The sequence below is a fragment of the Rhinolophus sinicus genome, chromosome 16 (assembly GCF_057876585.1).
Source record: "Rhinolophus sinicus isolate RSI-liver-muscle chromosome 16, RSI-T2T, whole genome shotgun sequence".
Lineage (NCBI taxonomy): Eukaryota > Metazoa > Chordata > Mammalia > Chiroptera > Rhinolophidae > Rhinolophus > Rhinolophus sinicus.
This window is the reverse complement of record NC_142516.1, coordinates 5,667,838-5,690,690: the sequence shown is the minus strand read 5'-3', so window position 1 is coordinate 5,690,690 and position 22,853 is coordinate 5,667,838. Positions and strand designations below refer to the sequence as shown.

The 22,853-nt window shown below is 56.1% G+C and overlaps 2 protein-coding genes across 9 annotated transcripts in view; one reads left to right on the top strand and one right to left on the bottom strand.

Annotated features, from left to right (window-relative positions):
• USP20 (ubiquitin specific peptidase 20) overlaps positions 1–13,012 on the top strand; it is a 36,392-nt gene extending 23,380 nt beyond the window's left edge. For 2 of the 4 annotated variants that reach the window (XM_019728825.3, XM_019728826.3), the window contains exons 11-25: positions 506–953; positions 1,223–1,363; positions 1,683–1,798; positions 2,009–2,181; positions 2,788–2,882; positions 5,180–5,213; positions 5,420–5,465; positions 6,380–6,560; positions 6,654–6,780; positions 7,085–7,254; positions 7,337–7,418; positions 8,370–8,478; positions 9,429–9,531; positions 10,824–10,895; positions 11,323–13,012. In XM_019728825.3, coding sequence (XP_019584384.2) covers positions 506–953; positions 1,223–1,363; positions 1,683–1,798; positions 2,009–2,181; positions 2,788–2,882; positions 5,180–5,213; positions 5,420–5,465; positions 6,380–6,560; positions 6,654–6,780; positions 7,085–7,254; positions 7,337–7,418; positions 8,370–8,478; positions 9,429–9,531; positions 10,824–10,895; positions 11,323–11,483 — 2,058 coding nt within the window. In that variant the 3' untranslated portion in view covers positions 11,484–13,012. The remainder of the gene's footprint in view (positions 1–505; positions 954–1,222; positions 1,364–1,682; positions 1,799–2,008; positions 2,182–2,787; positions 2,883–5,179; positions 5,214–5,419; positions 5,466–6,379; positions 6,561–6,653; positions 6,781–7,084; positions 7,255–7,336; positions 7,419–8,369; positions 8,479–9,428; positions 9,532–10,823; positions 10,896–11,322) is intronic. The other 2 variants (XM_019728829.3, XM_019728828.3) reach the window with 2 other exon arrangements.
• A 6,649-nt stretch (positions 13,013–19,661) lies between these two features.
• FNBP1 (formin binding protein 1) overlaps positions 19,662–22,853 on the bottom strand; it is a 115,760-nt gene continuing 112,568 nt past the window's right edge. For all 5 annotated transcript variants that reach the window (XM_074331177.2, XM_019728832.3, XM_074331174.2 and 2 more), the window contains one exon: positions 19,662–22,670. In XM_074331177.2, coding sequence (XP_074187278.2) covers positions 22,663–22,670 — 8 coding nt within the window. In that variant the 3' untranslated portion in view covers positions 19,662–22,662. The remainder of the gene's footprint in view (positions 22,671–22,853) is intronic.

The window sequence follows — 22,853 nt, the reverse complement described above, 5'->3', positions numbered from 1 at the left end:
ACTGGGAGAGCAGGGAAAACCAAAGGCGGGATGGAGGATGCAGACCACCTGGCCTGCAGGTGGCATTGCTCCCCGTGGACCTAAGCTGAGTGAGCCCCATGAGCACACGCACCTTCATCCTTCCACAGGCTTCCTTCCCACCCCCAGTGTCGCCTCCTCTAGGGAGCAAGGTGACTTGAGCACTGAATGTGATACCTCCGCTCTCTCCCAGACCGAGTTGGAAGCAGGGCTAGAGTCAGATGGACCCGGTGGGGATCTCGGCTCTGCGGCCTCACTGCTGTGTGAGCTGGGAGGGGTCCCTCAGCCTCTCTGAGCCTCAGTGTGCTCAGTAGAATGGGGGTTAGGACAGAACTGCCATGAGGTCACTCTGAGGGGTCGATCACACCCCCGCTCAGGGTGCCAGCGAGGGCCCGCTAGAGACGTGACCGGCGTCCTCGTCAGCAGAAGCAGCGGGGTGCCCGCCCAGCCCCAGGGGAAGCCCTGTTGACACAGCCCCTGGTTCCAGGACACCCAGGAGTTCCTGCGCTGCCTCATGGACCAGCTGCATGAGGAGCTGAAGGAGCCGGTGGTGGCGGCGGCGGCGGCACTGACAGAGGCTCGGGACTCGGACTCGAGCGACACAGATGAGAAGCGGGAGGGCGACCGGAGCCCGTCTGAGGACGAGTTCCTGTCGTGCGACTCAAGCAGTGACCGGGGTGAGGGTGACGGGCAGGGCCGTGGCGGGGGCGGCTCGCAGGCCGAGACGGAGCTGCTGATCCCCGACGAGGCCGGCCGCGCCATCTCTGAGAAGGAGCGGCTGAAGGACCGCAAGTTCTCCTGGGGCCAGCAGCGCACCAGCTCCGAGCAAGTGGACGAGGACGCTGATGTGGACACCGCCATGACTGCCCCTGACCGCCAGCCCGCTGATGCTCAGCCCCCGTCTCCGCGGTCCACCAGTCCCTGCCGGACACCAGGTACCGGGCAGCCCTGTTTGTCCAGCACCTACTGAGTGCCAAGCACCAACATGCAGGTGCCCACTCAGTTCTCCCACTTCCCTGGGGCGTTTCTACCACAAGACCCAGCTTCCGGGTGAGAAATCAGCTAGCTGATGGGTCCAGACGCGCTTAGCTAATAAAGCTGGAGTGGGGTGGGCACAGACAGAGGACACACAGTGGCTTCAGGCCTCGGTCCTGTTAGGAGGTGCTTGGCTGCCCTGGCCCAGCACGGTCCCCTTTGTCCCCAGAGCCGGACAACGAGGCCCGCATGCGCAGCGCCTCTCGCCCCTGCAGCCCCGTCCACCACCACGAGGGCCACACCAAGCTGGCCAGCAGCCCTCCTCGTGCGAGCCCTGTGAGGATGGGGCCATCGTATGTGCTCAAGAAAGGTTTGGAGGGTCAGGCGGGGAGGGTCGGTCAGCAGGGCAGCCCCAGCTGGAGCTCGGGGCTGGGCATGGAAAGCGAGCCTGTGGCTGCCATTTTTGAGCACTCACTACCAGGGGCCATGCTCATGCTTGTCCCTGACCCCCCTCATAGCACTGGGACATGAGTGGGGAGCCCCATCTTGCAGACCGTGAATGAGGCACCAGGAGGTGAATTGCATACTCAGTCACGTGGCCCCATGTCCTGGCCAAGCAAGCCCCAGCTCCCACCCCATGCCCCAGGCAGGCTGGAGGGCCTGGGCCCAGTCCTGTGCTGTGCCCCCAGCCCAGGTGCCGAGTGCCGGCAGCCGGAGGCGGAAAGAGCAGCGCTACCGCAGCGTCATCTCGGACATCTTCGACGGCTCCATCCTCAGCCTCGTGCAGTGTCTCACCTGTGACCGGGTGAGTGCCTGGGCGTGCAGAGGGGCCTTCAGCCTTCAGCAGCCTCCGTGGTGCTCACCGGGGTTAGGGGTGGGGGGCAGGTTCTCCACCCACTGCCCTTTGCCCTACACCTGTCAGCTGGTGGCTGGGACTCGGGGTGCTGGCTCTGCTTGGTCTGGGCAGGGTGGAACCCTGCAAAGTGGAGACCCAGGCTGACCTTACACCCCACAGGTGTCCACTACGGTGGAGACATTCCAGGATCTGTCGTTGCCCATTCCTGGCAAGGAGGACCTGGCCAAGCTCCACTCGGCTCTCTACCAGAACGTGCCAGCCAAGCCTGGCGCCTGTGGGGACAGCTATGCTGCGCAGGGCTGGCTTGCCTTCATCGTGGAGTATATCCGACGGTATGCCCCCTTCTGCCCGCTGAAGACACAAGACCACCCTGGCCTGGACTTGCAGCCTGGGCAGGCGACATCTTAAACAGCAAAGTACAAGCATTTGCAGGGAGGAGGGCAGAGGCCAGAAGGGAGCTCGAGGCTGCAGGATGCCCGGGAGTTAGCCAAGTGGGGTGGGGGTGTCCCTGTCCACACTGGGATGGCCTGGATTGGGCGGGCCCTCAGACTGGAAGACAGGTAACGACGGGAGTGACCAAGTGGCAGCTAGAAAGGAGGCTGGCAGCTGGAGGGCAATGGGCAGCTTTCCGTAGCTCCCATTGTGCCACGATGCCTGCTTTACCTGCCTGATGTTAGGAACCTGTACTCTGCCCAGGGGACGGCCAGCGTGATCAGGGCTCCTTTACAGATGAGTAAGGAGAGACTCAGGGAGAGATGACGTCACTCTCCCAAGGATACTGAGCTGCTGGCTGGTGGTCCCAGGTGTCTGGCTCCAGACCTCTGCCCGTTCTGCCCACTGGGCCAAGCTGCCTCTGGGCTGGAACAGACCTCCGCCCCACGGCGTACCATTGCCCAGGCCCTGCCAGCACTCCCACCACCCCTGTTCTGTCTCTGTAGGTTCGTGGTATCCTGTACCCCCAGCTGGTTTTGGGGGCCGGTCATCACCCTGGAAGACTGCCTCGCTGCCTTCTTTGCTGCTGATGAGCTGAAGGGTGAGTGGCCCAGGCTGGCTGGGGCGGGGTCTCCGGGTCAGCATACAGTACGGGGTTTCTGGGCTTCACTGTCGGTATCCCACCCCTGCCTGCCAGGCTGGGCTTGGGACTGCTTGTTCTCCTAGCCCAACACCTGGTAGTCTTAGGGGTTCACCTGCTTTGCTTTTCTTACCAATTTGGTGGACAAAAATGATGTCGTGCTTTAATTTTGCATTTCCTTGTTTATTGATGAGCTTGAATATTTTTTTTTTGTAAGGGTATTAGCTGTTAGGATTTCCTATTTTGAAATTTCCCATTCCTGTCCTTTTCCTATTTTTCTGTTGAGTCCGGCTGGGACTTCCAGTACTATGATGAATAGGAATGGTGAGCGTGAACACGCTTGTCTTGTTCCTGAACTCAGAGGAAAAGCTTTCAGCTTTTCATCGTGGATTATGATGTTAGCTGTGGGCTTGTCATATATCTCCTGTATTATGTTGAGATATGTCTCCTCTACACCCAATTTCAGAGCTTTACCATGGAAAGATGAGTATTGAAATTTGTCAGCTGGTTTTTCTGCGTTTATTGAGAGGATCATATGATTTTTATCTTTCATTCTATTAATGTGATGTATCATGTTTATTATTTGCATATGTTGAACCATCCTTGCATCCCAGGGATAAATCCCACTTGATGGTGGTATATGATCCTTTTAATGTGCTGTTGAATTCGGTTTGCTAGAATTTTGCTGAGAATTTTTCCATCAGGGATATTAGCCTATAGTTTTCTTGCAGTGTCCTTACCTGGCTTTGGTATCAGGGTCATGCCAGCCTCGTGAAATGTCTTTGTGAGTGCTCCCTCCTCTTCCTTTCTTGGGAAGAGTTTCAGAAGGATTGGCATTAATTCTTCTTTAAATGTTTGGTAGAATTCACCAGTGACATCACCTGGGCTTTTCTTTGTTGGGAGGTTTTTTATTACTCCTTCAATCTTAGTCATTATTGCTTGGTTCAGATTTTCTATTTCTTCATGGTTCAGCCTTGGTAGGTTGTATGTTTCTAGGAATTTATCCATTTCTTCTAGGTCATCCAATTTGTTGGTGTAGAATTGGTCATAGTAGTCTCTTACAATCCTTTGTGTCTATATTTTCAGTTGGAATGTCTTTTTCATTTATAATTTTGTTTATTTGAGTCTTCCCTTTTTTTCTTGGTTAATCTAGCTAAAGGCTTTCAATTTTGTTTATCTTTTCAAAAAAACAGCTCTTAGTTTTATTGATTTTTTTAAAAAAATTGTCTTTCTAATGTGTTTCATTCACTTCTGCTCTAATCTTTATTATTTCCTTCCATCTGCTAACTTTGGGTTTAGTTTATTCTTTTTCTAATTCTTTGAGGTGTAAAGTCAAGTTATTTATTTGAGATCTTTCTTTTTTCTTAATGTAGGCATTTATTGCTGTAAAATTCCCTCTTAGTACTGCTTTTGCTGTATCCCATAAGTGCTGGTATGTTGTATTTTTATTTTCATTTGTCTTAGGATCATTTCTGATTTCCCTTTTGATTTCTTTGACACAGTGGTTGTTCTGGAATGTGTTGTTTAATTACCACATATTTGTGAATTTTTTTAGTTTTCCTTTTATTATTGGTTCTAGTTTCATACCATTGTGGTTGGAAGAGATACTAGATATGATTTCAGTCCTTTTAAATTTGTTAAGTCTGGCTTTGTGGCCCAACATGTGATCTGTCCTGGAGAATGTTCCATGCTCATGTGTGCAGAACACATTCTGATGCTGCTGGATGGAATGTTCTGTATACGTCTCTTAGGTTTATTTGATCTGTCGTGTTACTCATGTCTGCTGTTCCCCAATTAATTTTCTGTCTGGTTATTTATCCAATGTTGAAAGTGCAGTATTGAAACCCCCTACTGTTATTGTATTGCTGTCTAATTCTCCCTTCAGTTGTGTTAATATGTTTTAAATGTTTAGGGACTCCTGTGTTGGGTGCGTATGTATTCACAACGGTTACATCCTCTTGATGAGTTGACCCCTTTGTCACTATACAGTGACCCTCTTTGTCTCTTGTAATGGATTTTGATTGAAAGTCTATTTTAGCTGACGTAAGTGTAACCAGGCCTGCTCTCTTTTGGTTACCACCTGCATGTAATCTCTTTCTCCATCCCTTCACTTTCAGCCTGTGTGTGTCCTTTAAACTAAAGGAAGTCTCTTGTAGGCAGAATATTGTGGTTTTATTACTTAAGCATAAATCACTATGTGCACTTCTGCTGCCCATTTCCCATCCCTGCTGACCTTTGTGTCTATTTCACTGCCCTAGGTGACAACATGTACAGCTGTGAGCGGTGTAAAAAGTAAGTGTGTGTATTCTGGGGGCTTCTCCCCAGTTTCCCGTTTCTACCCTCTGTGCTCTATCTATGTTCCACACACTTCCCATGAGTTTCCCCCAGAGAGTTCGATCCTGACTCACGGAGGTGACCAGGGTGGGAGGGGTGCTTACCTGGCCCCTCGGCTGTCACACTGGGTCACTCACCATCTCTCGTGGGCTGTCTCCTCCTAGGCTGCGGAATGGGGTGAAGTACTGTAAGGTCCTGCGGTTGCCTGAGGTGAGTGGAGCAGCTCCCCACCCCCTCAGCCTGCCAGGGTCTCTCCACGCTGACGTGTGGTGGCATGCCGGGCAAAGGCTGACGCCTCCCTGACTCGGGGCTTCTGAGATAAAGAGGCCTGTGGCAATGCTACTGCGTAGGCTGCGGGACCTCCTTCGAGGGTCTGCAGATGCAGAGGGCTCGTTTTTCAATGTGTAACTTGGCTCCCTTTCTCTCATCAGCATGAGGCAGGTGTAGGGGGCGCTGAGGCTACCACCTGGAATAGGCAGCTGTGAGGGGTGGGGACCTGGCCACAGAGTGTCAGGGAAGGCCTTTCTGAGGAGGTGGCGTCTGAAGGAGCCCTGAGGATGTAGGCTGGTGTCAGCCTTGAGGGGAGAGGGAGGAAGGAACAGTGGGCAAAAACGCGAAGCAGGAGTGGGTTTGGCTGAAGCAAGGAAGGCCCGTGCGGCTGGAGCACACAGGAGAGTGGCCCAGGATGTGGGTCCCTGGGACAGCCGCACAGGTTAGGGAAGCCCCTGGAGAAGCCCTCAGAGCCTGTGCCAGCAGAGCTGGTTGTCAGAGTTCTTCGGATGGTGAACTCGACAGGCCAGTGGCGGTCAGCGTCCTGTGCAGACCAGCCCAGCTCTCGGGCCGCCAAGCCTGTTATGCAGCTCAGCCCCACCGTCGCCTCTGCCTGTATCGTGGGACTGAAGGGAGCCCCGCCGGCTCCCATGCAGAGTTCTGCCTCAGACGGAGTCAGTGGGTGGGACCCATCAGCGGGCCTCTGGCTGCTGGGTTTCTCGTTACCACCTGCATGACAAGACTTGAGTGGGTCAAACAGTGGGCGAGTGGGTGTCTGGAGCCCTGTCCCGAGGCCCTGTCAGGTTACCAAGGTCACGGCCAGCCCTGGACTGACCGGCGCTCCCCTCCCCCAGATCCTGTGCATTCACCTGAAGCGCTTTCGGCACGAGGTGATGTATTCCTTCAAAATCAGCAGCCACGTGTCCTTCCCCCTGGAGGGGCTTGACCTGCGCCCCTTCCTCGCCAAGGAGTGCACGTCCCAGATCACCACCTATGACCTCCTCTCAGTCATCTGCCACCACGGCACGGCAGGGAGTGAGTCTGGCCACCCCCATCCGGCCCCTCCCCACCCCTGGCCCCAGCCCCGGCCCTGGGGCATCTGTGACCGGCCTGCCTCTCCCGCCGCAGGTGGCCACTACATCGCCTACTGCCAAAACGTGATCAACGGGCAGTGGTATGAGTTCGATGACCAGTATGTCACTGAGGTGCATGAGACGGTGGTGCAGAGTGCGGAGGCCTACGTCCTCTTCTACAGGTGTGCGCCTGGGCAGGCATGGGGTGGGGGCCGCGTCTGCTGACCTGTGGGCCTGGACGTCCTGCCACCCAGGCCTTGGCTCTGCGTGCTGTGGGGATGCTGGAGTCTGGAAGGTTTTAAGGCCCAGGGAGAAGCATTTCAGTTTTTAAGAAAGAGCCCTCTGACTGTTAGAAACCCGAGGAGTCGGGTTTGGGTCTTTGGGAGGTGGGGTTGGGGAGGTGAGGGTGGCTCTGAACGCACCCCTGGACGTGGCGGTGCGCCCAGGCCCAGCCGCTCCTCTGTCTCCCGCCTCACCCCTGCCCAGGAAGAGCAGCGAGGCGGCTGTGCGGGACCGGCAGCAGGTGGTGTCCCTGGCCGCCATGCGGGAGCCCAGCCTGCTGCGCTTCTACGTGTCCCGAGAATGGCTCAACAAGTTCAACACCTTCGCTGAGCCAGGGCCCATCACCAACCACACCTTCCTCTGCTCCCACGGAGGTGAGGGCGCCTTCTCGGTGGTCGGGGTGTGGGGCGGGTGAGCTGAGCCCCCACCGCCCCCTCCCTGCGTCTTCCTCCGCAGGCATCCCGCCCAACAAGTACCATTACATCGACGACCTGGTGGTGATCCTGCCCCAGAACGTCTGGGAGCACCTCTACAACAGGTAAGGAGCCAGGGCCAGCCTCTTCCGGGAGGCCAGCCTGCCCCTGTCCAGGCCAGCACCCAGCTGGGGAAGGACTGCCACCATGCCTCCCACGCTGCCTTCCACTCCGGCAGCAGACGGCACGGGAGCAGCGGTAGGGACTTCCCTTGCAGCTGTGTCTGCAGTGAAAAAGACACACGTCACTTGTGGGCTTCCGGGTGGATCCTTCCAGTGGCAAGGGGCAGAGAACTCGCTCCAGCAACAGCGAGCATATTGGCCTCTCACAGACGGTCCTGGGCGTGCTGGCTGCAGGGCAGGGGCAGGCTGGCTGGCGTCTCTCCCCAGCCCCATGTCTGGCTCAGGTGGCCTTGGCCTTGTGCTGCATGGGGCCTTCCAGGTTGCAGTCCATCAAGACCAAGAGTGTGGCTCTCTTGTTGAGGATGTGCCCAGGCTCGGGTCCCTCTGCAGCTAGGCAGACAGGATGTGCCACCAGGCAGATGGGGAAGGAGAGGCCAAGGAGTCGTGTCTGCCCGGCCTCTTGTTGGACTGGCTTTTGCCCCATCCACGTGAGGTCAGGCGCAGAGCTGGTGGATGGGTCGGAGTCCCACGGAGAGCTCGTCCCAAATCCTGTGGGATCCACCCTCCTACCTGCAGAAGGACCTGCAGCCTCCCCCAGTAGTCAGGAGAGGAAGTGAGAACATTTGCCCATTAAGCAGACACTTGTGCCGTACCGACCCGGGGGCAGCTGCTCTGCTCGGTACTGTGGGCTCCTGCCGGTCTAGTGAGGCAGACAGACAAGGAGACAGGCCATGCCCAGGGTGCCGAGGGAAGCCAGTAGGGCCCTGATGGGTGGGCCTTCTGGACGGATGAGGGGGCCTGGCCAAGTTCCACTGCCTGGCCCACCAGGACCTGCCCCTCAGGGCTTGTGTATATGTCTCTTTCTCTCTCTCTGTTCTCTGACCCTGGGTACAGGTTTGGGGGCGGCCCTGCCGTGAACCATCTGTACGTGTGCTCCATCTGCCAGGTGGAGATCGAGACACTGGCCAAGCGCAGGCGGGTGGAGATTGACACCTTCATTAAGGTGCGTGCAGGTGGGAGAAGCGTGGGGGAGCCGGGCCTCCAGGCCCTGCTGGAGACGCCTGGGGACTCGAGGATGAAAGAGCTGTGTGCAGTCAGGTTCTGTTTGGAGGGTGTGTTCTGTGGGAGATCAGAGGTCTGGCCAGACATTTAAGGGTTTTGCTGGCAGGAGGGGTTGGGGTAGTAAGGTTAGGTCCGTCTGCCTGGCATACTGTGCAGCAGCAGTTACAGGGTTAGGGCACTGCTGTTTGGGGCTGGGTGGCTCTTTCTGGTGGGGGCTGTCCTGTGTGTTGTTGGAGGTTTAGCAGCGTCCCTGGCCTCTATCTGCTCGATGCCAGTGACAACCAAAATCACCCCCAGACATTGGCAGGTATCCCCTGGGGGGGCAGAGTCCCCCCGGTTGAGAACCACTGGGTTCCACAAACTGACAGGGATTCAGGGAAAAAAGCAAGTTGCAAAACAGGACCCGCTAGGATCCATTTAGGAAACGGACTTCTGCAATGGAGATAGACGTGTGTGTGTGTGTGTGTGTGAGGACAGAGGCCCGGAGGCCACCCCTCTGTGGTGCCACTCAAAACAGGGGACTCTGGGAGCCTCTGCCATTTAACAGTAGTGTGTGAGGTAGGCGCTCTGTGGCCATTGAAACATGATCCAGTCAGAGCAATTCGTGAGCCAGTCAGTTCTACGAAGTGAGGAAAAACAGCACTGACCATGTGATCTCAACGGAGTTTTTTGGAAGTTATGGAACAGAGTCACTAACATGTTAGTGGCCGTTGTGGGAATGGTGGGTCGTGGGAGACGTTTGTTTGTTTTGAACTTGTCTGGAAGTTCTAAATGGCTTACCCTGAGTATCTAGTGATGTGTCTGTGTCAGAGGGGGGTGAGGATTTGTGGGTGTCGGGATCTTCACGCTGACCCTCCCTTTTGCTCCCCCTCAAACCCCCCCCCCCCCCAGCTGAACAAGGCGTTCCAGGCCGAGGAGTCGCCCGGCGTCATCTACTGCATCAGCATGCAGTGGTTCCGGGACTGGGAGGCCTTCGTCAAGGGCAGGGACAATGGTGAGTTGGGCGGGGCCTGGGCACGGCGCCTGGCACCCCCCCACCAGGAGGGACTGCGGGTTTTCCGTCTGCTGGGAGTGTCCTAGGAGGGGGAGGCCGGGCAGTGGCCCTGAACCCCAGCGGGCGCCCAGGGTCTGTGCCGGCCGAGGAGGTTTTTGGTGCCACCCCTTCAGGTGAGTGCCCCCACCCCGGGGTGAGCAGAGAACGCAGGTGCTCTTCCAGTGTCCCCACCTGGCCAGGCCTTCCGGCTGCAGTAGGCCCAGAGCCAGCTTGCTCGGCCCTTTCCCTCCTGTCCTCCCAGCTGATGCCTACAGGAGGCTGCCGTCCCCTCCTGCCAGGCCCTTTCCCCTGGGGATTCTGTTGCCCTGTATAATAGGTTTTAGTTGACAGATAGCTTCAGACTCTTCGGAAAGGACTAAGACACTGTGTCCTCTGACCCCTTGACTTACTGAGGTGGAAACAGACCCCTCACAGGGCAGCTCCCAGAGTCCCCCACAGTCCGGCAAGGAACAGCCGAGCCCCAGTCCTGGCCCACAGGGGCCACCCTCACCGCCCTCGAGCCCCACACATGGGCTCCCAGACCAGGGTTTGGGGCCTGGCAGGGTTGGCAGGGCCAGTAGGTTCTGTGCCCTGGCCATTTGCCTTCCAGAACGGAAGCACCAGCCTGAACGGGTTGGTGCCTCACTGCCATCTGGCCCCTGCTGGGTGGTGAGGCTATCAGACACCCCGCAGCCTCCCTTGGTGTGGGGGGCAGGCGGGCGTGGCTGTGCTCGAGAACCCCACTCCAGCCTCACTGCGCCACCTGGGCCCTGGCTTTGCCTCCTGCCAGCTCTGAGCTGGGTGGTTACTTCCCGTCTCCAAGCAGTTCTCTTCTCACACGGCTGTCGAGGATTACAGGAGCTATTGGGGCACATGGAAACGGTGCTCAGTGAGTGGCAGCTGCCATCAGAGATTAGGGCAATGTCCACCTGGCACTGGCCCCCGCCCCCCACACACTAGAGTCAGGAATGCGTGTGTGTGTCCCAGAATTCCCCCTGCTGGGTCCAGGGATGCTGCGAGGCCCTCCTGGCTCTCAGACTGCTGCAGCTGGCACTTGGTGCCCCAAGCACCTCACCCCGTAAGGACTTTACACTGACCCCTTAGGCCCAGGACAGCCTCTTCGAGATCACAGGTGTTGGGGTCACACCTTGACATTGGCTCTTCTCTGTCGGATCGAGTGCCATGGTGGAGGCTGGGACTGGGGTTTCTTCCCGCTGGGCAGAGGTGCTGAGCCCAAGCCACGTCTGTTCCAGAGCCCCCTGGGCCCATTGACAACAGCAGGATCGCGCAGGTCAAAGGAAGTGGCCACATCCAGCTGAAGCAGGGTGAGTGTCACTGGCTCCAGCGCCGGCCTCCCAGGTGCCCCCGTCACAGCCCTTCCAGGAGCCCCGCTGCTGCCTGAGTCAGGCTGAGCCATCCACCTGAGTCCAGGCCCAGGGCCCAAGCAGATGGGCCAAGGTGCTTGGCCTCTGTGTGGGTCTTCAAGACCTCTCTGCCCACCCCAATCCTCTACCGCCTTCTACCTGCCTCACCTGCCCACCCTTCATGTGAACCTCAGTGGGGTCCTCGGAGAATGCATGTTGTACTGGAAGGTCCTGAGATTTCCATTGGGCAGCTTTGCACAGAAGCCCGTGGTTGCCCTCCTTTCCCTCAGGGGCCTGGCCCTCCAGGAGACCCCACTGCCAAGACCGTGGCTTCCTGGAGGGGACGAGGGTGATCCAGCCCTGACCAGGGGCCTCTTGGGCCCTGCAGGTGCTGACTACGGGCAGATTTCAGAGGAGACCTGGGCCTACCTGCACAACCTGTATGGCGGCGGCCCTGAGATCGCCATCCGCCAGAGTGTGGCCCAGCTCCAGGACCCGGAGATCTTACACGGGGAGCAGAAAATCGAAGCTGAGACCCGGGCCGTGTGACTTGGTGGGCCGGTAAGTCCCCTCCTCCCTCTCCAGAGACCCTCTCGTGTCCCCTAAGTTTTGGAAGAGCGTGTCCCTGAACACACCTTCCATGAGGCTGCTTAGAAGGACCCTTGAGTGGGCCCCGCCGGGCCAGGTGACCTGGGGGCCCCCACAGGACCCACCTTTGCCCTCCTCCCTGTGGAGGGCGTGTTTATACCCGGAAGAGAGGCTGGTGCTTTGGAAACCCAGACGTGTAGAGGCAGAAAAGTTGTCTGGTTCACAGTGAGTGATGCTGGAACTAGGAAATACGTCCACTTCAGGCTTCTTTAACGACCAAGGCTCTGTGATGTTAACTTGGGTCTTCATCCTGGCAGTGCCCACGTGTCACTACCATCGTTGTCGTGTCCCCATCCCAAACTGCCTTCTCGCTAGCTCAGGCCCAGCCTTTGTCCCTGGAGTCTCAGTTGGGCTGTGGCCATGGGACAGAGGGTCGGGGAGTAGCTGCTGCGTCACAGGCATTGCCCACCCGGAGCCTGGTCCAGCATCCGAGACCCACAGGTAGTGCTGAAGCTGGCGAGCAGCGTGCCCAGTGCCCAGGCAGCAAGGATGCTGCCGCTTGTCACTGGAGCCACTTCCTCCTGAGGCCCCGCCTCACCCCTGCAGCTCCCAGTTGTCACAAAAAGACTCCGGAATCCTGCTGCTCTCAGTGGTTTGGCTGCAGACTAACGACTCATCTGAGCTTGGGACCGGGTGGGGGGCTGTTTCTGGAGGCAGCTGGTCCCCTTCACCCTGTGCTGGTGAGCTGGCCTCGGGGATTGGCTGTAACTTGCCCCCGGCAGGGAACCGGATGACAAAACAAAATAGTTCGTGTTGCTATCGTTTGCCACTCATGTGGCTCCCGTGGGGGCTGACGTCAGAGAACAGTACTGCCCTTCGTCCCCAACACTGTCCAGCTGCGTGGAGAACCTGCCCACGCCGATGTGGCACTGGGGCAGCTCTCACACCTAAGCCCCAGGAGTGTGTTCTCCGGATGCTGAGCGAGGCCACTGCTGGGGTGTTGGGACCGCAGAGCACAGCTTCCGGTGGCGCTTCCGGTGGCACGGAAGCCCCTGGATGAAACAGCAGGGGGCGAGATGCTCACCTCGTCAGGACCAAAGCGAACATGGGGGTGGGGAAGGGTCCTGGGATCACAGCCCCCAAATACTGTGGCCTTCAGCCTCTGCAGAAGCAGATGTCATGGAAATTGCAGCAGGCAGTTCTGGCAGAGCCCCTGAAGCTCTTGCAACATGTCGCGCACCTGTGATCTCGTTCTACCGGATCCGGTTCCTCCCCCACCGACAGACAGCATGCGATCAAAGAGCAAGACACTGTTGGAATTTCTTGACATTTGCTACAGTCTTTTGAAAGTTGCTGCTACAGCCAGAGGCGACCCCACTGCAGGGCTGTGTGATGAGAGATTCCGCGGTGCAGGCTGTTATCTCGCCCCACATCTGTGCGGTCTGGCCTGTGTTCAGGGTGTCATAATAAATCCATACGCATCCCCCACAGGCCTGCTGTTATCTCTGCATCAGATGCAGTTAATTCTGTCACTGGAGGGAAGTGTGAAGCCCGCCACTGGGGGTGTGGGGGGGTGTGGACGGGGAGCCATGGTGACTGCAGGTACAAAGGACCACAAACAGTAGGGGGCTCTGCATCCCTCTCTGAAACCAGGGAGCATCTGGAGGCTGCAGGAGTGGAAGCAGCCCCTTTAAACACCTGGCAGTGCCTGGCTTTTCTTTCATGGAACCAGCCCCAGCCTGAGGAGCTGGGCCAGTGTCTTGGGGGGAGGAGGCCAACATAGCCACAGGCTGGACCCTGCTGGCACCATGCACAGGCTTGGTGCCATTGATCAGGGGTCCCCTCCCTGGACCCAGCGGGCTCCCCTGCCGGGGGGGACCTTTCCTTGCCTCACCGGCCAACGTCCTGTCAGCATGACAGTTGCTGGTGCTGGCACTGGGAGTCCTCCATTATAGTTCCTGCGGTTTGGGGTGGTTTTGTTTATACTTCTTGGGTTTGGGTGGGGAGAGAAGACTGAGATTTTTATGTCTTACGTTAAACATTTACTTGTGAGATCCCATTAGACACGAATGTGCAGAAACACGTTTAACATAAGTGTCACGCAGGGTGTCATGCGGGGTCTCAGCTCCCACTCCCCACATAGGAACACAGGACACGGTGAGGCCAAAAAGGAACACCCATGGAGCCATAGATGGGGGAGTCATACCACTATATTCTCGCTGGCGGCTGCGTTGGAGACACAGGAAGCAGGAGCCACACTATCCGCAACCTGCCGTCTGCTTCTCTGCCAACCAACCCCACTTGCTAGCTGCAATCCGCGCTGGCTGGCGTAGCCACGGCACTTATATCAATGGCCAATGGCTCACTGGTTACAGCTCATGGCCAACTAGTCACAGCTGACGGCCATCTACTACCCGAGCCAGCACCTTTCCACATGAGGCCAAGAGCCTGGAAACTGCTCTCCTGGCCCTGTCCCCACTCCCACCTCCCCTGATATGTGCCATTGCCAGTTCCAGAGGAACCCCTGGGCCCTCCTGAGCTCACCTGCCACCTTGCCCTCCCCGGAGATGACGCCAGGCCCGCATTTCCTCCATCCTCACTTTTCTTTATAGTTTTACCACATACGTGTGTGTCAGCAGTATTTTAGCTGTGCTCACAGTTGAATGTTGTTAGCCGTGGGATTCCATGGCACGTATTTTGTGACTGGCTTTTCTTGTTAAACATGGAAGATGAGAATGGAAAAGTTTTGTCTGGAGGACTGATTCTGGAGGCTTAGACATTCATTTGTTCTACAGGAAGGTGAGAGAAATAGGTAGCAACTGGCCTTAAAACGCTTCCTTTATGTTTTCGCTTGGAATACCAGGTTTTTAAGTGGCCAAACTTAGATGCTGGAATCTGAAGACAAAACGGGAGCCTGTGAATGCTCACCTCACAGCCCCAGCGGGGACAGGAAGCGCTGGGCTCAGGGGAGGCCACATCCGGTCTTCTTTCTCCCACGGGCTTTTGCCCCGCCCCCGCCCTCAGCCCGGACTCGCTCCAGCTGCGCTGCTCTCTGCAGATGGGAGTTTGTGGCCCAACTGCTCCCGGTACCTGCTGGCCATTCCACCTGCCTGTACTTCTGCTCATAAACCTGCATCAGAAATACGTGTGCAAGGCTCTGGCCACCCAAAATGGGTAGCTTCTTACCTTCGTTCTAGCTTGAATTCAGTGCAAACATAAATTATCCTGCGAGTCTTAACACGGCCTGACTTTAAACCCCAGAGAGGTTCTGGGGAAGCGAGTAGTGGTTTGGAGTCAAAACTCCCTCTGGCTCCTTTCCCTACTAAGGCTTTACCTCCAGCAGAGAGGAACTCCTCAGATGTAGGCACAGAACAAATGAACACCCTGAGGAAAAGTTATGTAGGGGAACGGGCAGCATTTTGCACAAAATACGTTCAGGAAAAAAGCCCCAGGGACGTGTTAGGATGCAGTCTCCAGTCCTTCCTTGGGTTTGACACCAGCGAGCAGCCCACATGAGGGGGTGTTTAGAAAGCCGGAACTGGGGACAGGGTTCCAAAGGACTCATGCAGGGCTCCGCCAGCTGGCCTGCTGCTGTGTGCGGTGGGGGAATGTGCACACTAAGGGCAGAATGCAGGACCCACCCAGAGGGCCCCGAACCCCACTTCTGAGGCCCAACAGAGAAGGAGGAGGAAACCCGTTTTCTCCTGAAGCTTTTGGCCCCTTGGTTCTGAGGACAAAGGCACATGGGGCCCTCTCTCATTTTGTGCTCTATCGTTTGTGGCCCAGTGATGTCCCCAGCTAATGGGAGATCATTTAAATAAATGTCACTCATTCTACCATCTGGACAGAGACAGAGTCTTTAAACCAGGGCCTAATGGATGCAACTCTGGACAAAGACACAAAGCGGCTGCTGAGTGCCAGTTTGCAGCTTTTGCACTTTAATTCCTGGTCTCAGAGGGCATTGGGAACACAGCCTACCACCTCCCCTTCTCAGAAAAGTTGAGCAGAGGCCGGGAGGAGAAGGCAAGGCCTCTAGACAAGGTGGGCAGAGGCAGGGTCTGGACTTCCTCTCTGCACTGGGCACAGGGGACCTTAACCCCACAGACCTAGTCCTGCTGTGTCTGCGGTCGTCCAGCCTCCCCCGCTCCTTCCCACAATCCGATTCCCACCGCCATCTTTGCAGCAGCAATTTAATTTGATCTCCAGGCTGTCCCGTGGATTTCACAATTCCAGGAATCCCTCTTGCTTTAATAAAAAAAAAAGGGGGGGGGGACATACTTGAACCGCTGCCTCTGCCCACTTCCATTTCCTTCCTAAGTGTTACGTAGGCACCGGGTCCTTCTGGCACTGGCTTCTCTTCCACTAGGGGGCGGCACCCGCCCTGTGCGCCGAGCTGGCCCGCGGGGCGCGGCCAGCAGGTGGGGGAGGCGAGGCCCGCCCGCGCCCGGGGCGGCGAGGAGCTTCCCAGACCTGCGGGCGGTGCCTGACCGACAGGTCTGCTGGGTCCCGAACCCTCTGAGTCAGAAGTTTCCGTGCCTCACAGAGGCGGCCTTTCAGAGCTCACCAGAAGACAATCGTCTGCTCTACAGCATGGTGGGCCACTTGTTTCCAACCCCAGGGGGGCAGAAGTGAGTCACCAGAAAGTTCAGGTGCTTGGCAGGGCCAGGTGCCAACACCCCCAAATGCTTGAACCAGGTAAGTGCATGAAGATGAGACAGGTGGGAAGCATTTCAGTGTTTCAGACCCAGTGAGCTCAGTTTAAGCTCCGATCAAAGTTGCAGGGCCCCAGCCCCGGGCCTGGACCAAGCTCCCGACCAGAGCTAACGATTGCAAACCGCCGCGGAGTTGACCATCTGCTTGCCCAGCAATCTGGTGTTCTCACAGCAGCTCCCCAAGGTGGTGGAGTCCTCCCCCAAAACCCAGACACAGGCCCAAGGAGGTGGGTTCAATGCCCCCAGTCAGCACACCCAGTTCCCAGCACCTTGCACTGGCCGTGTCCTTCAGGGACGGAAGGTTCTAAGTGAGGCGGGTGGAAACATTTCATTTCTTACACAGACTGTCACGCGGGGGGTCATGTGGGGTCTCAGCTCCCACTCCCCGCATAAGAACACAGGATATGGTGAGGCCAAAAAGGAACACCCACGGAGCCATAGGTAGGGGAGTCATACCACTATAGTCTCACTGGAGGCTGGATTCACACAACGTACGACCTGCTGTCCCCTTTTCTGCCAACCGACCGACTCTCCTCAACTCCCCTCCCCAGCGTAGCCACAGCAGTTATATTAGTGGCCAATGGCTCACAGGTTACAGCTGACGGCCAACTAGCCACAGCTGATGGCCATCCAATCACAGTTGATGGCCATTTACTACCTGAGCCAACACTTTTCTATGTGAGGCCGAGAGCCTGGAAACTGCTTTCTGGGGCTCTGTCCCCACACTCCACTCCTATAGGCTCTCGCCTCACAATCTACGCGACAAGCGTCTTCCGCGAGGGGCCCTGTGCGAGGAGCCTGGAAGTGAATGCAATATCCTGGACATAGCAAGGCTCTCTGTACACAGCCAGGGTTTCTCAGGGCACTGCCACTCTCTCTGGGCACAGCCAGACTTCCTGGGCTTCTTAGGGTACCACCAGTCTTCCCGGACACAGCCAGGGCTCTCAGGGCACCACCAGTGCTTCTGGGCACGGCCAGACTTCCTGGACTTCTTAGGGTACCACCAGTCTTCCCGGACTCAGCCAGGGCTCTCAGGGCACTGCCACGCTCTCTGGGTCTCTCAGGGCACCGTGCTGGAACAACAGCGACTCACAATCAAGGTGCTTACATATTCTCGATGGCGGCCGGTCAAGACACAAAAGCAAATATCCCCCAGTTCCACTACATGGTGGTATGTTCCCAAACAGTCAAGCTGTCCATTAAATTAGGGATGGAGCCCATTCCCCATAGTCCATAGTCATTTGACAGGGCTGTCCTGGGGGTGAGGGACGACCTTGACCTCACCCTCATCTCCCACGGAGGACTCAGCGAGCGTTTCCTCCTGGGACTACAAGTCCCGCATCTGGGCTGCCTGAGCAGGAACTTCCAGGCCCACAGGGCTGCAACGACCTTTGCTTTCTCTGGCCTGTGCTGGTTGGGGAACCGTCCACATCTTTCCACCTCTCCACGGGGCTCCATCTCTCCAGCAGCTGCACGGCTTTTCCTGTGCTGGTGGGAGAACCGTCCACGTCCTCCCACCCCTCCACGGGGGTCCAGCTCTCCAGCAGCTGGTCCAGCTCTCCGGCAGCTGCTCCTCCTGGTCTTCCAGAGACTGAATGTTCATACACACAAACTGCTCCGCCGCCCTTCGGAGAGCTTTGGCCGGCACCGTACCCTGCTCGCTGCGCCATTTGTCGTGCAGGGAGGCCTGTGGGGTCTCTGCTCCCGCTCCCCACGTAAGAACGCAGGACACGGTGTCGTGCAGGGCGACCCTGCTCGCTGCGCCATTTGTCATGCGGGAGACCCGGCGGGGTCTCTGGTCCCGCTCCCCCCATAAGAACGCAGGATATGGTGAGGCCAAAAAGGAACACCCACGGAGCCATAGGTAGGGGAGTCATACCACTATATTCTTTCTGGCGGCACTATACTCTCACTGGAGGCTGGATCCACACTGTCCGCAAACCGCCATCCACGCTTGCCAGCCCAGCCACCATCTTCTTGCTAGCCCCCATTTTCTTCTCTTCTCTCTGCTAGCGTAGCCACAGCAGTTATATTAGTGGCCAATGGCTCACTGGTTACAGCTGACGGCCAACTAGCCACAGCTGATGGCCATGCAATCACAGTTGATGGCCATTTACTACCTGAGCCAGCACCTTTCTATGTGAGGCCGAGAGCCTGGAAACTGCTTTTTTGGGGTTCTGTTCCCACACACGGTGAGGCCAAAAAGGAACACCCATGGAGCCATAGGTAGGGGAGTCACACCACTATACTCTCGCTGGCGGCTGGGTTGGAGAAACAGGAAACAGGAGCCACACAATTCTCAACCCTCACTGCGCAGCTTGCTAGCTCAGCCACCATCTTCTTGCTAGCCCATCATTTTCTGCTAGTGAGGCCACAGCAGTTATATTAGTGGCTAATGGCTCACTGGTTACAGCTGACGGCCAACTAGCCACAGCTGATGGCCATCCAATCACAGTTGATGGCCATTTACTACCTGGGCCATTTACTACCTCGACCTTTCTATGTGAGGCCGAGAGCCTGGAAACTGCTTTCTGGGGCTCTGTCCCCTCAAACATGCTGGAAACATTCTTCCTAGATTAACCTTTTGCTGACAGGCTAGATGACAGGGCCTCAGGACAATCATGGAGTCACCTTGGTTCCTTTACCAGTGTCTCTCACTGAGAACCGTGACTTCCTGGCCCTGATGGCAGCAGCCTTCACTGAGGACTTGCTTTAAAGGCCAGTCCCATCCATGTGTGGGAGGAGGGGAAGGCTGCAGTGACACCTGGCCTCTTCCTGGTGACCTCAGCTCCCACCCTCAGCAAGTGAGTCAACCCTTAGCAAGACTGCTCGTTCACACTCAGTGTTCTAAAGAGCCGTAGGAAGAAAGAGGTGCAGGCACAAACCAAGCTACTTCCCCGAGGCCTGGTGAGAGTTTCAAGGCTGGCTATGGAAACGGGGCCTCCCACTGTACACATGCAGGGGTGCAATGAGGCCCCCATCCTTCAGTGCTGCACACTGACTGCGGCTGCCCAGAAACCAGTGATTATTTCAGCCAGCCAAGCCTCCCAGGGTGGGCTTGAGCGCTTGTGACACCAGACTGCCAAGGAAACGCAAACATGCTCCAATTTCCCCGCTCCCCCCCCAACACCCGACAATAGGGTCTCTGAAAACCTCGAGTAGCTGCTAGCTGAATTTGCATGCAAAAAGCATTCCTGGTTACAAGAAGCCTCCCCACCGGAATCCCACGTCACCCATGTCTGACAGCTTCCCCTCCCCACCCCGTAGGTGGGGTGGTAGCTAGAGCTGGCGAGGTCGAAAGTCCCTCCCAGATGGCAACTACACGGAGCTTGTGTTGGGGTGCAAAGTGGAGCCGGCCCCAGGGGATCAGACTGCTTTCCTGACGCGGGGCACCACTGTGCAATAAAACAGTCCCATGATACCCTGCCAGAAGTTATACTTTTATTTAACATTTAAAGGATTAACATATAGTTACAAGTCAATATAAGCTTTCCAATGGAATATTTTATTTGGTTTAATTCCATCTCCAGAGACAAATGGGCAATTCCAGAACCTTTACAATGGCAATGGACTGTGACAACACTGAAATGCCTCCAAAGTTTAGCATTAGTGCAACACACACACATAAACCAAAAAGTTTAAAGGTGCTCAACGTCAGATGAAAATAGAATCTTGGGTCACGTTTTAAAGAAGTTTTTTGAATGACAGAAGCACAGGAGGCAGAGTCATTAAGTTTGAAACCAAAATTCCTGGAAAAATACTTAGCATCAACGTAACTTTTTCATGTTCAGTAAACTTTCTTCTGTAATTACAGATGTTCCCAAAAGGCATTAGTGGCCTCTGTGCTCCGGCTGGTGAGACAAGCTACTCACGGGCTTCTGTTGCCTGAGCATAACGACCTGAAAGCTTCAAGACGAGCAGGGTAAAAACCCAAAGGAAAACCCCATTATAGCATTCCATGGCGTTTACTAGTTTCCCATCCTGCACAGGAAAAACTGGATCGATGATAAGCACCCCCTCTCTCGTTTTGTTTTGAAGTCATTTTCAGGGCAGGTTCTTTAAAAAATTCATCATTCTTACAACATGATATTCTGGCATTGGTAGAGAAATGACAGGCAGTGGACAGGAGGGAGACCGAGAGGCATATGGGGAATTCCATGTTTCTACTCTATGTGAACTGCTCCATAGTAATAGGTGACGTCACAGTAGGATTCCCAGAGTACAGGATACATCTCAACTATCGTATACTAACGTCCTTTCTTTAATAAGCCCAGCTGGTACAGCACTGCCCTTTCCATGCAGCCGCACAGATTGGTAGAGGAGCAAACACCAAGGTTAACGTTGAAAAGCACTCATTATCCATTCTGTTTTGGACGCAGGTGGTACAGAAGAAAAAAAGGGGGGCGGGGGTTACAGGAGGACACAGTATATTCTACACTGGGTTTAACAGACATTAAAAGGACACATTGCTGCAGCTTCTACCTTCCCCCCTATATTGCAAGAAATTAGTCTATCCTGACCCATAATATGGAAGATGCAATGCACATGCATTACTGAGGCTCTAAGATCAGATTTTTAAAAACCATTAGCATCCGTGTGGAGAGTGGTCAGCTGAATTTGGTGAAATTCAAAAGATCCTGGAGAGATCCGGTTACCTTGCCAGCGGAGGAGCACGGGGACCGACTGCTGACATTAACCACACACCTGATTTGCAAGTGAGGCCCTGACTCGTCTCACCTTTGGCATCCTGGCTTCAGTGTCATCTGCCAAGCCTGTCCTCTCGCAAGACTGCTGCAGGCTACAGTGGGCTACCCACCCTGGTGACCGGAAGCTGCTGCTGCTGTAGCAGAGCTGCGATGCCCCGGCTGCAGGTCCCCTGGGCCTGGCTCCACTTCTGGGTGCGGAAGAATGACAGGACCCAAGCTCCACCGCTCACTAGCTCTCAACCTGAAGCCACTTCCTCCTCACCTGCTTACCTCAGGCATTTGCTTGCTTGTGGTTCTAGTCACTGTGGGTTGACTGAGCTGCTCCTGGAGGGTGGTGTGTGGTCAAGCCTGGTTTGCTGAGAAGGGCCGTTTTCCTGCCACTGAACACAGGCCCAACCCTCGGGACCCATCGTTTCTGTCCCTGACCCTCTGGCTCCCGGAAGACTTCCTTATCTTAGATTCACACATGTTGAAAACACTTGAGGATGCTTGAGGCGACCACCAAAGCCAAACAAAAGAAGAAAGAGGCCCAACTTCATCCTTGGGCTTTCACACCCACAGCCAGTGACTTTTCTCGACTGTTTCTGCACCAGAAAAAGAGAAGTGACACGGCTCCAAGGCTTGAGTGGCCATAGGCTACATGGCCTCACGTTTTCCTCAAAGACCCCTAAGAGGAAGGAAACGGAGCTCAAACAGCAAAGTCAGTTACCGCCACGTGGCCTGCAGAGCATGTGATAAACGCAGAAGCCGGAGCCACAGGGCCACTTGAACCACAAGAAGCACAGGCTGTTTGGTGACAAAAAGGCTCAAATCCTACGATGCAAATCTTGGAATTCATGGAACAAGGGAATTTTCTCTTTGCAACGAGCTAGTACACCAGTGAGACACGTGTTCCCCCAGTGTCACGTCGGCAGTTGTCACCCGCAGGAAGACGGTGTGGAGAAGCTGGGCTAGGGCGTTCCTCGATCCCTTGAACGGTAGACACAGGACAGACAGCAGGGCTGGCCCGCAAGCCGGATTTGAATTCCAGTGTGGATGTTTCTGGGCCACTGAAAACAGGGCCCCAAACAAAAACGTGTGTGCACCCCAGTGGCTGCCAGCGACACTCAGGCCAGGAAATGCTGCAAGGGCCAATCAGGGTTTTACTGTGAGATGAAACCCCATCAACAGAAAAGGATGCTCAGTGGACGTGGGAACGATGGGTATTTTCTAACGTAAACGATGTGAGACCAGCGATGACATCAGGCATTCAGTCCACGCGGTGCGTGCCTGACCCTCCCGGTCCAGGTTCTGTCAGTCTCCCCAGGAGACCAGTGGCAAAGTTTTCACAAAAGGCACAGTGTGAACCGTGGACAGGCCAGGACGGGCCAGGTGGACTGAGGGCCAAGACAGGAGCCAGGGGACGAGGGAGTGCATGTCTAGCTGCCTTCCATGGTCCTGTGTGGGGTGGGGACCCGGATGGGGACAGACCTGCCCCCAAGAGTTGGCCAGACTGGGCCATAGGAGGTGCTGGGCCGCGAGGAGCATGCTGTAAAAAGAAAAGAAAGAAAAGGCAAGCAGCTGCATGGTGTGGGGATGTCACTTCAGGCTGAGGTGCCGAGGGCCGTGCCCCAGCCCAGCCGAGAGCTGTCTGTTCACGTGGGCGCCAGGCCTGTGGAGACAAGCAGACCGAAGGGTTTCTCCTGGGAAGCCTCCCCCGTGGCTCTGGCTCCGTAACCACCTTTAAGAATCTACAACACAAAAAGAAAGAAAGAAAAACTTGTGTTAGAGGGGAAGGCCCAAGGTCAGGGGCGGGCATTCTGCAGCTCAAGGCAAACTGCACCGCCCTGGGGGGGGATTGGGAAAGGAGGGGGTGCGGTGGGGGCAACTTGAGAGCAATTGGTTACCACAGGGTCCCACAGATAAGGAACTTT